At 41.7% G+C, this 15434-nt stretch overlaps 1 protein-coding gene across 1 annotated transcript in view; it reads left to right on the top strand.

The window, feature by feature from the left end:
* The window catches only part of LOC108251262 (isocitrate dehydrogenase (NAD(+)) 3 catalytic subunit alpha), a 12538-nt gene extending 6733 nt beyond the window's left edge, over positions 1 to 5805 (top strand). Inside the window, exons 6-11 of the mRNA XM_017441496.3 lie at positions 1670 to 1803; positions 2189 to 2291; positions 3754 to 3818; positions 3900 to 3984; positions 4187 to 4339; positions 5152 to 5805. Of these exons, the coding sequence (XP_017296985.1) occupies positions 1670 to 1803; positions 2189 to 2291; positions 3754 to 3818; positions 3900 to 3984; positions 4187 to 4339; positions 5152 to 5235 (624 nt within the window). The 3' untranslated portion in view covers positions 5236 to 5805. The remainder of the gene's footprint in view (positions 1 to 1669; positions 1804 to 2188; positions 2292 to 3753; positions 3819 to 3899; positions 3985 to 4186; positions 4340 to 5151) is intronic.
* Positions 5806 to 15434: the final 9629 nt, after the last annotated feature.

Here is a 15434-nt window from a genome sequence, read left to right as displayed (position 1 = left end):
GCCCCCCTGATCTGAACCCGAACGGTGTTCTGTTGTTGGACTTCTGTGCTCATCATGGATTGTCCATAACAAACACCATGTTCAAACATAAGGGTGTCCATATGTGCTCTTGGCACCAGGACACCCTAGGTCGCAGTTCAATGATTGACTTTGTTGTTGTTTTATCTGATCTGCGGCCACCAAGGTCCCCGCCTTCGGCCTCCTATAGGTGGTGAGCCCATGGGAAGGGGGACCCATGTATCCTCTTCGGGCTGTGCCTTTATTATCAGCCTAGTTCCAGAGTTCAAATAAACTGAAATTTAAATTAAAATTTATACCACAGAGATGAAGAAGACAGGCTGCTGATTAATACCTACTCTGTTTGCTTTGTTTAAACCTTTGGCTCAAACAGTTAGACAGAATAAGAGGGAAAAAAACAAAACATGAAAAATTTTTAAAATAAATTTTATCCCATCAAAAATTGTACAAAGTCTATATAAACACAGTTTATACCAACATGTTAGACACTAGGCAGCGGCAGGTCACTCAAATTGTATGAGAGCAGCTTCCCCGGCCTCCTGCAGCCTCTGAAGAGACGTCAGTCAGTTCAGTTTGTGGCTAAACTTTTTTTCTTAATAATATTCTTAAAATCTTGTCTCATCTTGTTCTATAAGTGTCTCTTTCCACCACTACTACTTTCAGTAGATGTAAATGTAGTACGGAGTAAAAATATTCAACTGTTTGCAAAAACCTTTTTATTTTTTTGAATCTTGAATTTTTTTTGATAAAAATAGAAAAAAAACTAATAATAATATAATATTATATAAAGGTATATTATGTAAAGTTTGTGAATAGAAGGAAATTATGTATTTTATGTTTGTAAAAAAAAGAAGAAATGTCTAGCCTATGAAACAGTCAACAAAATTGGTTTTCTTTACTACATAATGGAGCACCCGATGTGTCAAAAATGTATGTTAGAATAAATATTTATTCAGTTTTAATCATTTTAATGTGCTTAAACCGCACAGGTTACAGAGCTGTAGGAAGACTCAAAGGTCAGATTTAAAAGTGACAGTTAGAGGTTAAACATGGACATTTATGTTGTTTTGGTTTAGTTTTTTTTACAACATAAGAATAGCAGTTTTGATTGTGTTTTTGAAGGTTTTTATAAAACATGGTTTTCTTGGAGGGGGGACTACATGAAGCGTGATTTATTAAATCTCACTAAAGCACCAATAAAAGTGTTTTTTATGTTGAAATAAAGATGAATTTTGGCACTTTAGGTGTTCTAAAAAATGGAAACTTCTGAATGTTTTGTGAATATGAAGATGGCAGCTCACCTGTTCACCTGCTCAGACCTAATGTGGATCATCCAGCTTCATGTTGTCAGCTCAGGTCTGAAGATCTTCCAGCAACATCCTGTAGTGTGTGTGTGTGTGTGTGTGTGTGTGTGTGATGATTAGTCCACCTTTATTTCCTCCCTCTGTCCTCGGTCACCTGTTTGAGCTCCCCTGGAGGCAGCAGGTGGATCTCAAACTCCCCTCAGTAGTTGCAGCAGCAGTAGCAGCATGGAGTCAGACAAGAATCCCGTAAAGCTGCAGTCTCATCTCTGTGATGTTTCAGGGGAGTTAAACAGGTTTCCAGCTTTCAAGTCTCTTCCTGATCTCGCCTTCTCATCTTGTTGTTACAGATCGTTGACGGCGTCGTGCAAAGCATCAAGCTAATCACAGAGAACGCCAGCAGACGCATTGCAGAGTACGCCTTCGAGTACGCCAGAAACAACCAAAGAAGCAGTGTGACAGCTGTCCACAAAGCCAACATCATGTGAGTGCTGTTTGTACTGAATGGACTGTACTGTAAATTGAAGTTATTCTGCTTCAGACAAACACTTTGTTCAGGATCCGAAGACCAAAGGACGTTAACAAAGATGCTTATGGATATCCTACTGAAACATGATGCACTCTTCAGCAGGAAATTTAGGGCATACCAGACACTGACATCGCTCATATAAACACAGAGACACTGTTTTTTTTTGCTGGTTAAACCATAGTTTCAGAGCATTCAGCTCCTCAAAGTCACTCTTCTTGTTGTTGTTCTGTGTGTTCTGTTTGTGTGATTTTAGTTATTCTCTCTGAAAGGGAGCCGATGCTTCAGCTCAAACAGCACACAGAGTGGTAGTTTGCTCTGAATCATCTCCGTCTCTCCGCAGGCGAATGTCAGATGGTTTGTTCCTGAGAAAATGTCGGGAGGTGGCAGAGAACTACAAAGACATCAAATTCACAGAGATGTACCTCGACACCGTGTGCCTCAATGTGAGTTCACTGCAGCCAGATATTGTCGAGCTGTCAGTCAGAGATCAGTCAGATGCTCAGTTTGTCCATCACAGAGGAGAAATCTTCACCTGAGGGGGCAAAACTTTCAGGTGAACAGTGTCTGAGTGTTTCTGTAGATGATCAGAAAACAGTCTGGATGAAGCAGGTTCAACATGTCCACCATGTTTCAAACAGTCCAAACCAACTAAAACTCTGAATAAACTAAAGATGCAACCATTTAAATCAGAGGTAAATGAGAAATTAAAACATCTGTAGTTTGTACTGAATGTCTGCTGATTTAACGAGTAAAATATTCAAATGATCTTAAATCCAGTACCTGAAATGCTCAGTGGGTAAAAGTGTAATCGCACACACTAGAGATGGGAATTATTATACCATTTGTGATATACAGTAAAAAAAAAAGAAATTGAAACTAACAATTTGCCATGAACCCATGAAAACAATAATCGAGACGCATGGATCATGGACAGCTGAAAGTCTGAAGTATTAATGTAATGTCTGAGTCAGAAAGAGACACGCATGATGATCTGACATTAACAACATCTGAAGCATTCAAATAAACTGATTTGAAATCAACTATTAATATTATTCTGAATAATTTTGCAGATTTAATGATACATTTTATAATTTATTCCTATGTGTGAATGTAATTTAGAGAGTTTACACCTTTAGATTTTAGTTTTATATCCTTGGGATGTGGTACATTAGGAAGTAGGTGGAATCTGAATTTTATGCTGTTTTTCAGCAGCCAGTCCAGCAAAGGATAAACAGCCTTTATGATAAACTAGATGAAAGAGAAGTCATTTAGTTAAATTCCGAAATGGTCTTTTCATTATTTAAAAAAGAATCTTCAGCTCGTCAGGAAAACCTGCTTAAAGACACATACACACAGCTATATCGCATCTGTCAGTTGTTGGTCTGATGATGGCCGATGGAAAAACTTTAGCCTGTCACTCAACCCTATTATGTATTGACATTGAATGCAGCAATTTGTTCTATAAGGGTAAGGACATTAAATGTAGTATTTATTTTGTTCCTTAATGACATTGAATGCAGTGTTTTGTCCTATAACAACATTAAAAGCAGTACTGGGTCATCTTCACAGAAACATTCTGCTGTCTGTGGCTTCGTCATTCAAATCATTTCAGTGTTTCTGAGGAATTGTAGCTGTAGAAATGATAAATTCTGTGGTAAGTTTCACTGACTTGATGAATTGAGCTACAGGGCTTTTTGAAGAATCTTTGGTGTATTTATCTGCGTTGATGTGTTAATTAGAATTTGTGGCATGTTGTGTGATGCTCTTGTGACTGATGAGGTCAGATGGCCTCTTAGATCACAATCAGTCAGAATATGCTTTGATCAGAACACTGATCTGATGCTTCGTTTTGAGATCAGTTTTTACTGAGCTGTGAAACATCTTGTTCCTGTCTCTGGTTTCCAGATGGTTCAGGATCCGACCCAGTTCGATGTCCTGGTCATGCCCAACCTGTACGGAGACATCCTCAGGTCAGTGTTCTGACTGGAAAAAATCATCAGCCAATCAGAAGCTTTGGATGTTAGCGCTGATGTCGTGTGACTGTGTTTCAGTGACCTGTGTGCTGGTTTGATTGGAGGACTAGGCGTCACTCCAAGTGGGAACATCGGAGCAAATGGAGTCGCCATTTTTGAATCGGTTTGTTTATTTTCCTGTTGGAAAAAAAAAACTTTTTTTTTTTTACAGTCTGACACTGGTCCAGATGTTAAACATGTCAGATTTATGTGATTAAAACAATGCATTCTTATTTAGTCTCTGAATATAAACCTGATTTATCTTTAAGGAAATAATCTTACTCTGACTTTGAAGGGGAAACCTACAACACATGTGTTTGTTTCAGGTGCACGGCACCGCCCCCGACATCGCCGGCATGGACCTGGCCAACCCCACTGCCCTGCTGCTCAGCGCCGTCATGATGCTACGTCACATGGGGCTCCATGAGTTCGCCCACAGGATCCAGACGGCCTGTTTTAACACCATCAGAGACAAGAAGGTGAGACTGTTCACCTACAGTCAGAGAGCACAGATTGTTTGGAAACTGAAGCTGCACTCAGTGACCCATTTGTCTCTGAAGTCACATCAGTGGCTGGATCTTTTCACCCTAGCTTCATAAGCTGCAGATTCTGTTTCTCCTCAGTGTTGGAAACTCAACAACATTATTTATGGCTACTATCCTTTTTAAAAAATTGACAGAAAGTTGCAGAGCTCCCACTTTTCTTTCAGCGACTGTGAGCTGCACATCAAAACTAATATTCTGAGTCATTTTTTATTTTAAAAAGCTGGTTAAACTCATTATGTAAAAAAGGACTGGTTGTGAAACTACATCACTTTGAAAAATTTCAGCTGAAATTGAAAAATTTAGTCCATGATGCATTCAAGCTCGCCATTGTGAATTTAGATTTTTGTTTTCATCAAAGATGCCTTAAAAGTAAACAAAATCTGAACTGAGATGAAAACTATCTCTCCTCCCTGGTCCGATCCCAGAACCCATTGTTGTAGTAGCAAGATGGACAGCTTGAGGAGAAGCTTGCCGACACTGTCAGGAAGTACAGCCATCTTTATAACTGTTCTAGCAAAGACACCCTAACACCCACAGTGTTTCCACTGTGTCGGTGCCCGGTGGATGAGTTTGTTAAAACGAGAGGCGGACGTTTGAAAATGGGAACAGTGCCTCTTGTTGTTCATCTCCCTCATTCGTTGGACCAACACACTGAACTCACCCTGCTCAGATGCTGGTGTTGTCACCATGGAAACAAGTGTTTTAGTTTCTGTTCCTCCTGATGAGTTTTTGCGTGGCTGTTTCAGGTGCTGACGAAGGACCTGGGAGGAAGCTCGAAATGTTCAGAGTTCACAGCTGAGATCTGCCGTCGGGTTCAGGACCTGGCCTGAAGCTGCAGCACTGAGGGAGGGGGATGTCGTCCCGTCTCCCCCCTGACCGGTCACACTGTCAGCTTTGAGCTGTTGCTGATTCATTCAGTAAAAACTGTACGTATGGGAGCAGAGCTTCAATCGCAGCTTCCTGTGTTAACATTCACCACAAGCGAGACGCACAAGCTTGACCCGACCAAGAACGAGATCAAATTAGCTCAGAAGTGTTTCTTAATCAGATAATCAATAGTGCTATCAACTCTTCGGATATTATTTAACGTTTTTCTGTAACCACAGCTGAAGTGTCCTTTTATTTATTGTTTTTACTTTGTTCTGTTGTATTTTCTTTCACAGAACCACAAATATATAAAATGTTCCATGAAAACAGACGTCTTTTGTTTGTTTTAATCAATTGCTTTACCCTGCATTCTTATTTTTGACCTTTTATTGTATGCTTCTCTGGTTCATGTGGTTCATTTTAAAGTTGAAACTTGTGAATGCTGACTATTTCTGCTTATTTTTCTGTTCTTTTTTTTTTGCAAATAACATCTGCTTACTTTAACCTTAAATAAATCAAAACATTCAGCTTGATAGGAAATAGTGTGCTGAGTTTTGTTTTCTTGTCTTTGAAGTACTTTTCAACATAAAAAAATAAAATAAAAGGAACACTTAAGGGAACACTTAAACAACATAATATAACTCCAAGTAAATCAAACTTGTGTGAAAGCAAACTGTCCACTTAGAAAGCAATCTTCTTCTTGCATTATGCCACCTTTCAGATAGGAGTATGGATCAGACACTTAACTGCTATAATCTCCCCATAACACCCGCTCTTCTTAGAAAACTAAAAATACTGCTAAATACTACATACCCAGATGATCTGTGAAATAACTCCCTTATATCTAATTTACTTTTATTCCTACTTAAATTTCTAATTCTCACCTCTTTCTTGAACATATTTATTGCATTCTAAAAAAATATGTTGTACTGTTTTTAATTTATCAATAATTACAACAACCTGTATTATGTTTATTAATTATTTTAAGAGTACTATTTAATCCTGTATGACCAAATCTTATTCTAGATATAATATCTTCTTTTTTATTCCCATTACCTTTCCTTAAATCCCCAACTTTTCTTTGGATAGTATAATAAAACCTAGCATTTCTTTCTCTATCCCATCGTTCTTGCCACTTATTCTTGATATACATCTTAATACTACTCTCTATCTCATTTCTACTTATTTTAATATTTAAAGCAATATTTTTTTTTCTGCACTTTTAGCAAAACTATCAGCCAACTCATTTCCTATTACACCAATGTGGGCAGGGATCCAAACTAACTTAACATGAGAACCATAATTTTTAATCCTGAAAATTAAATCCAATATAATATCTTGCCTTGATTCCGAGTTTACCTCTTGAATACTTATTAATGCACTGCTTGAATCTGAACAAATTAAAACCTCTCTCTCTCTCACTTCCTCAACCCATTCTAAAGCCATTAAAATTGCCATTAATTCACCTGTATATACTGTCACTTTATCTGTTATTCTCTTATTTCTCATAATATTTAAATCTGGAATTACATATGCCATACCTACTTTATCATTAAACATTTTAGAAGCATCTGTATATATTTGTATATACTATGAATACTCCTTTTCTATATCATTTTCCACCTTCTTCTTTTTCAAATGTCTCCCCTTTTCCAGTAAGCTTAAATCAACTTCAGCCTGATCAACGATCCATGATGGAATAACAGGAATAGCAACCACAGGACTGATTAGAATGTTATCTATTCCTACAACTTTTACTTTATTTTTAATTATCTATCCAAAACTATTAATTTGGTTTTTTTTTTCTTTTTCTTGACAAGGTTGCAGCATAACATGTGGAGGGTGAACTTCATCCTGTCCTTTAATATTTGCCCAGTAACTTTGTTCTCTCCTAAGTTCCAGTGGCATTTCACCCATCTCAACTTGTAGAGCTGAAACTAGAGCAGTTTTCATCAACAAAGTCTTAACGCCTGATATTATACTCTATCTACTTTTTAAAATAAACTATTTGAAGCTAAATTAATTAAAATACACCCATAATCAAAAATTGATCTAATTAGTCCAATATAAATTGTTTTTAATGCTTTCTTGTCTGCTCCCCATTCTTTACCTTTCAAACATCTCATTACATTTAAAATCATTTTACCTTTCTCAACTATTTTGTACATGTATCTTCCATGTAAGTTTTTTATCAAACCAGATGCCCTAAAATTTAACTTAATCTGTCCTTTCTATAACCTCCCCATACAATTTGAGATTCACATTAACATTTAATTTCCTATTTGTAAAAACAACAAATTTAGATTTGGATATTGAAAATCTAAATGCCCATTCTAAAGCCCAAGTTTCTACATTGTTTAATGCCTCTTGTAGTTTCCTATTTACAAATTGTACATTGTTTTAATCTATATTACTAAAAATATCATTCATCATTATAATAAATAATATAGGACTAATTATACTGCCTTGAGGAGTGCCATTTTCTACTTGATACTTTGAACTTATTTCCCCACCTATTTTTACTCTAATATTTTTTTTGGTTAAATTTTTTTTTATCCATCTATATATTTTACCCCTTATACCTATTTGTTTTCATTTAATCAACAGCCCTTCCTTCCATAACATGTCATATGCCTTTTCCACTTTCAAAAAAACTGCTATCACATTCTCCTTATTAATCTGGGCTCGCCTAATTTCATGTTCCAGACATAACGCAGGATCTATTGTACTTCTGCCTTTCCTAAATCCAAATTGATAAGACTTAATCTTCTCCTTAGATTCTAAAAATTAAATTAATCTGTTATTTACCATTTTTTCCATAACTTTACCTAAACATGATGTTAGAGCTAATAGTCTATAACTTTCAGCTGAATTAGGATCTTTACCAGGTTTACAGATAGGAATAATGATGGCTTCTTTCCATTTATCAGGTAACTTCCCTTCCTCCCACACCTTATTATACAATTCTAATAATATTTCTTTACTTACATCACTAAGATTATTCAACATACTATAACTAATCTGATCAGTCCCAGGAGTAGATATACTGGAAATCCTCAATGTGTCACAGTTTCCCTGTTCCTGCAACAGCCACAGTGTTTTTCCAGTCTCATGCCACGCCCCTGTTTCCATGCCACCATAATCATTCTCATCTGCCTCACCTGCAGCAGTCTGTATTTAAGTCCACAGCCCTCAGCCACAATTTGCCAGATTATTGAACAGTCTCGACTTAGTAAATGTCCAGCAAATTCTCAAAGTTCATACCTGCCTTTTTGTCAACAAACCCTTGCCCAGACCTCGACCTACGACTTTTGCCTGCTCCCTGCCTGGGACCACCTCCTCGGACTCTGTCTACCGGTTACCGACAACGCTTTCCCTCTCTGGATCTCGTCTCCTGGTTAGTGCTCCTTTGGATCTGTTTTCCGACGTCTGATTCCCTGGTTTTGACCCGTCGCCCGCATCTGGACCTTCCCACTAGCTCTCGCCCCTCTCTCACAGAAGCAGACTTTCAACCCATTAGCATCTCGTTAGCCTTACCTGCTACGGGTGTCCCTCTGTGCCACTCTGGGGGTCTAGTTCTAGGACGTAGCATTCCCGCTAGCGCTAACTCCATAATAAACATCTTAAAACTTTGCCGTTGTCTGCCTGATCCGAGTCCAGTTTCACTGAGTCTTGTCAGAATAATCTGGCCAAAAGGAAAGATGGACTCAGATCAACAATGCTGGCGTAATAGCGTAGAGAATGCTATTTCCGGGTTGGAGAGGAACGTTCAGGCTATGATGCAACTCATCCGCGACATGTCCAGTACGCTAAACAGCGGAGCTACTAGGCCTCCTTCTCTGCCACCGGCCCCTTCTCGTTCCTTTGTTTCTCCGATTCATGAACCTAAACTTCCACCGCCAGAAAGTTTTAAGGGGGATTCTAAACTATGCCGTCTGTTCCTCACGCAATGCGAAATCCACTTCCAGCTCCAACCATCGTCTTTTCCGACTGAACGATCCAAGGTGGCTTATGTAATACCTTTGCTAACCGGCAAGGCTTTGCTATGGGGAACGGCGAAATGGCAGCGCGACTCACAGGTTTGCTATTCATACACGGACTTTGCCGCAGAATTAAAGAGGGTTTTTGACCCGGTGGCACCGGAACAAGAGGTGGCCCGACAACTATTCTCCCTGAAACAAGGCAGGCAAACCATTTTTGAGTACATTATTGACTTCCACACGTTAGCTGCTGATAGTGAGTGGAATGAATCAGCTCTGATGGACGTTTTCTTTCAAGGCCTTGGGGATGATATAAAGGATGAATTAGCTACTTGTGAGCACCCCGCTAATCTCAGAGCTTTGGAGGAATTGGCTACAAGGATCGATACCAGGCTAACGGAGCGTAGGCTGGAAAAGTGGTGCAGGCCTTTCGCTAAACAGCATTTTTGGAATGAGAAGTCCTTTTCTTCCACAGAACCCTCTCACAAGGACAACGACCAACCTGGTGATGAACCCATGCAGATTGGGCGGACAAGGCTCACTCCTGAGGAACGATCTTGTCGTAGGGCAGGTAACCTGTGTTTTTATTGTGGGGCTAAAGGACACTCCGTTAAAGACTGCCCGTTAAAAGGCCAGACTCAGTAGGAGCGAGGAGATTCCTACTGAGTCCGGTTAATCATAGTAAATTCTCCTCCATGCTAACTCTGCCCACTGAATTGACCGTTCATAGTAACAAGTTCACCACCAGGGTGTTCATCGACTCTGGCGCAGACACTGAATTTATCGACCAGTCTTTTGCTACATCCATGGGCATTAAGATTGTTTCCTCTAAGGATGGCCATCGTATCACGGCATTAGATGGACACGTCCTTAACCAGGATAATTATGAAACTGAGGCAGTCCATTAGTCGGTAGGTGGCAATCACCCCGAAAAGATTAAATTTTTGGTTATTCAGTCTCCTGATTTGCCTATCATTCTAGGAGCTACATGGCTTCGCAAGCATAACCCCCATATTGACTGGATTAAGCGTGAGATCTCGGGATGGGCCTATGGTTGCTCCACCAATTGCCTACTAGATGCGGTGGTGCCCAGCCCGGTTAATGTGAGCAGCCCCGAGATTTACCCTGACATTTCTAAGGTGCCTCTAGAACGGGGGTCGGCAACCCGCGGCTCTAGAGCCGCATGCGGCTCTTTGGCGCTGCCCTAGCAGCTCCCTGGAGCTTTTTCAAAAATGTTTGAAAATGGAAAAAGATGGGGGAGAGAAATATATTTTTTGTTTTAATATATGCCTCTTTTACACGGACCCTAATTCAGAAGTCCCGCTCTACTCCGCTCTACTCGGCTCGATAAAGAATGCATCCTGTTCACACCAGCCAGTTTGGTCGGGAGCAGAGGAACGCGTCCTCGTGTTGCGGCGGGCGGGGAGGCGATTGTTGCGCGGAGTAGGACAGCTGTTATCTGCCAGAGATTTTCAGGCTTTACAGCGCCTTCAGCTGGGGGACAGACGGCATAAACGTTGCAGGGTGAGCTAACGCTGTTGTTTATATTCCTACCTTCGCTCTTTATGCTTGCATCTGGTCACACCCACAACCAATGAGTGAACAGGAGCTAAGCTTGTGCCGCCCACGAAGCAGGGCCGGCCCGGCTGGCCCTGCTCATAAGCAGCTATATTAACTATATTAGCCTATCAGATAGGCTAATATAGATACATACAGCATGTGTTGCCTTCATTATAAGGCTTATATAAGGCTTTTAATTTTTTGCGGCTCCAGACATATATATATATATTTTTTTTTTGGTCCAATATGGCTCTTTCAACATTTTGGGTTGCCGACCCCTGGTCTAACTGATGCTTGGCGACATCTCACCCTGAGGCAACTCAATATTCTTGGTTTAGTTCAAACTATAATTCAAAATCCAGAATTGACCACTGGATAGTTTCTAACCATTTATTAGACTATGACATAAAATCTATTATTTCTGCTGCTCCTCTAACCAACCATTGCTTTATTAGCATAGATATTAACTCTAAAACTAAAACTCATTCAAATAAATTCTGGAAATTTAACTCCAGTCTACTTAAAAATTATACATATTGCCAAAATAATAAATTACTAATAAATGAAATCAAATCATCCAAAGAATTCAGTTCTCCAGGTAAGAAATGGGAATTTCTTAAATACAAAATACGAAAATACACAATATTTTTTAGCAAGAATTTAAACAAAGAAATGGAAAGAAAATAATTGGACATTATAAGTCAATTAAATATTTATTGTAACAAACACATCTTAAGTGATGATGATAATCAGAACCTTCTGAGGTTGCAACCAAAATTAGACCAAATTTATTCCCATAAAGCTAAAGGAGCATTTGGAAGATCTAGAGGCAGATGGATAGAGGAAGGAGAGAAGAACTTTGCATACTTTTGTGGCCTAGAAAAAAGAAGACAGGGAAAAAATAACCTTAAATCCTTGTTAATTAATGATACAGAAACAACTGGTGAACAACTTCTATCCTCAGAAATTTTTACATTTTACAATCAACTTTATAGATCTAAATTTTGTAAAACAGAATGTGATTCCTTTTTAATGAATATTGCTCAATTTGTTCCAAGAATAGATGATAAATATAAAGAAATGTGTGATGATCAACTTCTAATTGGAGAACTTGATGCAGTTATTAATCGTTTGTCTCTCAATAAAGCTCCAGGTGTGAGGATCTGGGTTTAGCTCCGGCCTTGGGCGACGTCACTAACCTTCACTTCACAGGTGTTCCTGATTCCGCTGACGAGACCATCCAGCATTTAAGCCTCAGGCTGAGATCAGGTCTTCGCTGGAGCATCAAACCTTCCGGGTTAGATTCTCCGCCTCAGCATCTAACCTCGATTCTGCTCTGTATATTAATTACGTTCTTTGTCTTGCCTACGACTTAGGTTTGTTGCCACGCCAAGACTACGGACCTTTATGGGAACTTACCTGGAACCTGTCGGATACTTACCTTTGCTGGAACTGGCTCGTCATCTCCTGGATTGCTCTGGAACTGCTCCTCACCTCCTGTGCGCAGTAAATCACCTCCTGGATCTGTAAGAGAACAAGAGACATTATTTCCTTCATCTTTTGAACTACACTGACCAGAATCGTACCCGAGACTCACCCAGTTCTTCTTGCCTTACAGACTACTCCCGAGACCTGCTCACTGTATATATTGGCACCACCTGTAAATAAAACTCACTTACCTTTAGCTCCGTCTCCGTGTGTGGTTTTGGTTTCGCTCTCTGGACAATTTCCCTGAGTTTATGTTAGTATGCTCCATCTACAAAAATAGTCCAGAGCGTTACCAACTCCAGTCACGTGAGAAATCTTTTAGTTACCGTGTTTAGTTAGCTCCTTGCCACTTTTGCGTTTTGCCACGTCATCAGACAAGCGTATGTGGGTTAAGAGGGCCACCGTAGAGATGGCGGAACCCTCCTCCCGATCTGAAAACACCGAGGCCGCCTCTTTGCTAGCCCGACACGAATCTATGATAAACGCTCTCTGTGAAAGACAACAGTCTGAAACAGGCCGCCTCGATCAATTAACCTTATTGACTCAGGAAATACACCAGAAATTATCATCGTTAGTACCCAACACCGCGGATTCCTCTTCCGCATCCGCCTCCCTAGCCGCGTCACTTCCGGCACCCACTTCCGGACATTTCCGCAAGGTTCCCTCGCCAACTCCCGAACATTTCTCTGGGGAGATTGGCAAATGTGCTGGGTTCCTCCTCCAATGTTCATTAGTGTTCGCTTGCTCTCCGCAATCTTTTGTTGATGGCTCGGCAAAAATCGCTTATATAATTGGACTTCTTCGAGACAAAGCATAAAAATGGGCGGAAGCAAAATATAGCTTCCGGGCTATCCAGTTAGCTACCTTCGACCAATTCATTGAGGAATTTGAACAGACTTTTGGAGTTAGATACACAGAGACAGAAATAACTCCGAAATTATGGAATTTGAGACAGGGTCCACGCTCGGTGGCTCAGTTCGCCATTGATTTCCGGACGTTGGCTGCTACATCGGGATGGAACGAGTCGGCATTAAAGGGAGTCTTTACTCACGCGCTCCAAGAACCCATCAAAGACCAGCTAGTGGGATGGGATGAGCCACGATCCCTGGACGAACTCATCGCCCTAACCATATGCCTGGACAACCGTCTTCGTGAGAGACAACGGGAGAGGGGAAACCGGACGACCACCACCGGGCGCAACGTTGTTTCCACGGAGGCAGAACCAACTGTCCAGGGTATAGAGCCAGAACCAATGCAGGTGGGGCAAGCAAGATTAACATCAGAAGAGAGACTGAAGCGTTTAGAAGCTAGGGAGTGTTTTTATTGTGGAGATAGGAATCACTTTCGAGCCAAATGTCCTTTTTTAAAAGGGAAGACTCACTAGGTGTCCGAGGGGTACTAGTGAGTAGTCTCTCACAACCTCTCGGGTCACGATTTTTTGTCCACTCAACGCTCTTAAATCATCAAATTAAGATCCCGGTTCACGCCTTAATCGATTCCGGTGCCGAGCAATCTTGTCTCCGAGGATTTAGTGGAACAGTTACAGTTAAAACCTACACCATTATCGTCTCCCCTTCCCGTTATGGACATTTCTGGGCAAGTAATCACCAGAATCACTCATAAAGTCGCTAACCTTCAGTTTCTGGTTTTCGGTAATCATAGAGAAATGGGTGATTTTCTAGTATTTTCTGCACTCACCACTCAGATGATTTTAGGGTTCCCTTGGCTACAAAGACACAACCCCGTAATAAATTGGGCGGAGAAGAAAATTGACTCATGGAGCCCCTTTTGCTTGCAGAACTGTCTCCAGTCTGCTTTACCACTGTCAAGCTCTAAAGATGAGCCCGAGCATAAGATAGATTTGTGTCATGACGAGGGGAGACAGAGACGAATCCAGAACGAAGAATCATATTTAAAAAGAAACTAATTTATTCCTTAAACAAACCGGAAAAACAAAAAGGGCTGATGTGGCAGCAAAAGTAACAATAACAAAAAATCCAAACGAAGGGGCAGGGCATGGCAGGACGAGACAATGCAGAACACAGAAGAGAACAACAATGATCCAGCGGGGTGGTGGAGAAAATGACCAGGTTAAATACACAGGGGATAATTATGGGAAGTGGGCACAGGTGAGTGATTACAATAACCGACAGGAGGAGATGGGCATGGCAGACAATCAGGGGCAAACAGAGGGAAAGTGAATACTGACTAAAGAACAAGGAACCGGACACAAACAAGGAAACAAATGCAAAATGCATCTAAACAAAAACAAAACCCAAATCATTACAGAGCCCCCCTTTTACGGGACGGCTCCTGACGTCCCGAACAAAAACAAAGCAAAAACCCTAGCATGGGAGGGTGGAGGGGGAAAAACCAAAACACAGGACGGAGGGCAAGATCAAGAGAAAAAAAAAAAACACAAACAGAATCAGAAAAACAAAACCGACCAGGCAAAAGGCCAGGGGAACACTAAACCCAAAACAAATAATCATAGGTCTGGCAGGCGGCCCGGGCGACCGTCCACGGCGAGACCAGAGTTCAGGCGGACGACCTGTGAGCCGTCCGCAGCGTGGCCGGAGTTCAGGAGGGCGGCCCGTGAGCCATCCGCGGCGTGGCCGGAGTTCAGGCGGGCAGCCCGTGAGCCGTCCGCGGCGTGGCGGGAGTTCAGATGGGCGTGAGCTGGACTGATGTGGACCAGACGGGCGTGAGCCGGACTGACGTGGACCAGACGGGCGTGAGCCGGACAGACGTGGACGAGGCGGGCGTGGACGAGGCCCTGACAGGCATGGACGAGAACCTGACAAGCGTGGACCGGGCAAACATTGACCCAAACGAGACGTCCGGTCTGACCCACGACGTAGTGGATCTGAGCGAGACGTCGACCGGGACCCTCGGCGTTGCAGACTGAGGAGAGACATCCGTCCAAACCCTCGCCGTAGTGAAGCCGAGCGAGGCTTCCTCTCGGACCCTCGACGAGGCTGAACGGAGCGAGGCGTCGTTCGGGACCCCCCGAGGAACCGACATGGCGGTGGAACAGCGGCGGCGGAGTCAGCTGGGCCCGCCCGTGGAACAGCGGCGGCGGCGTCAGCTGGGCCCGCCCGTGGAACAGCGGCGGCGGCGTCAGCTGGGCCCGC

The sequence above is a fragment of the Kryptolebias marmoratus genome, linkage group LG15, assembly GCF_001649575.2.
Source record: "Kryptolebias marmoratus isolate JLee-2015 linkage group LG15, ASM164957v2, whole genome shotgun sequence".
NCBI classification, from domain to species: Eukaryota; Metazoa; Chordata; class Actinopteri; order Cyprinodontiformes; family Rivulidae; genus Kryptolebias; species Kryptolebias marmoratus.
Note: the sequence above shows the minus strand (reverse complement) of the source record. Positions and strands in the feature narration are given on the sequence as shown.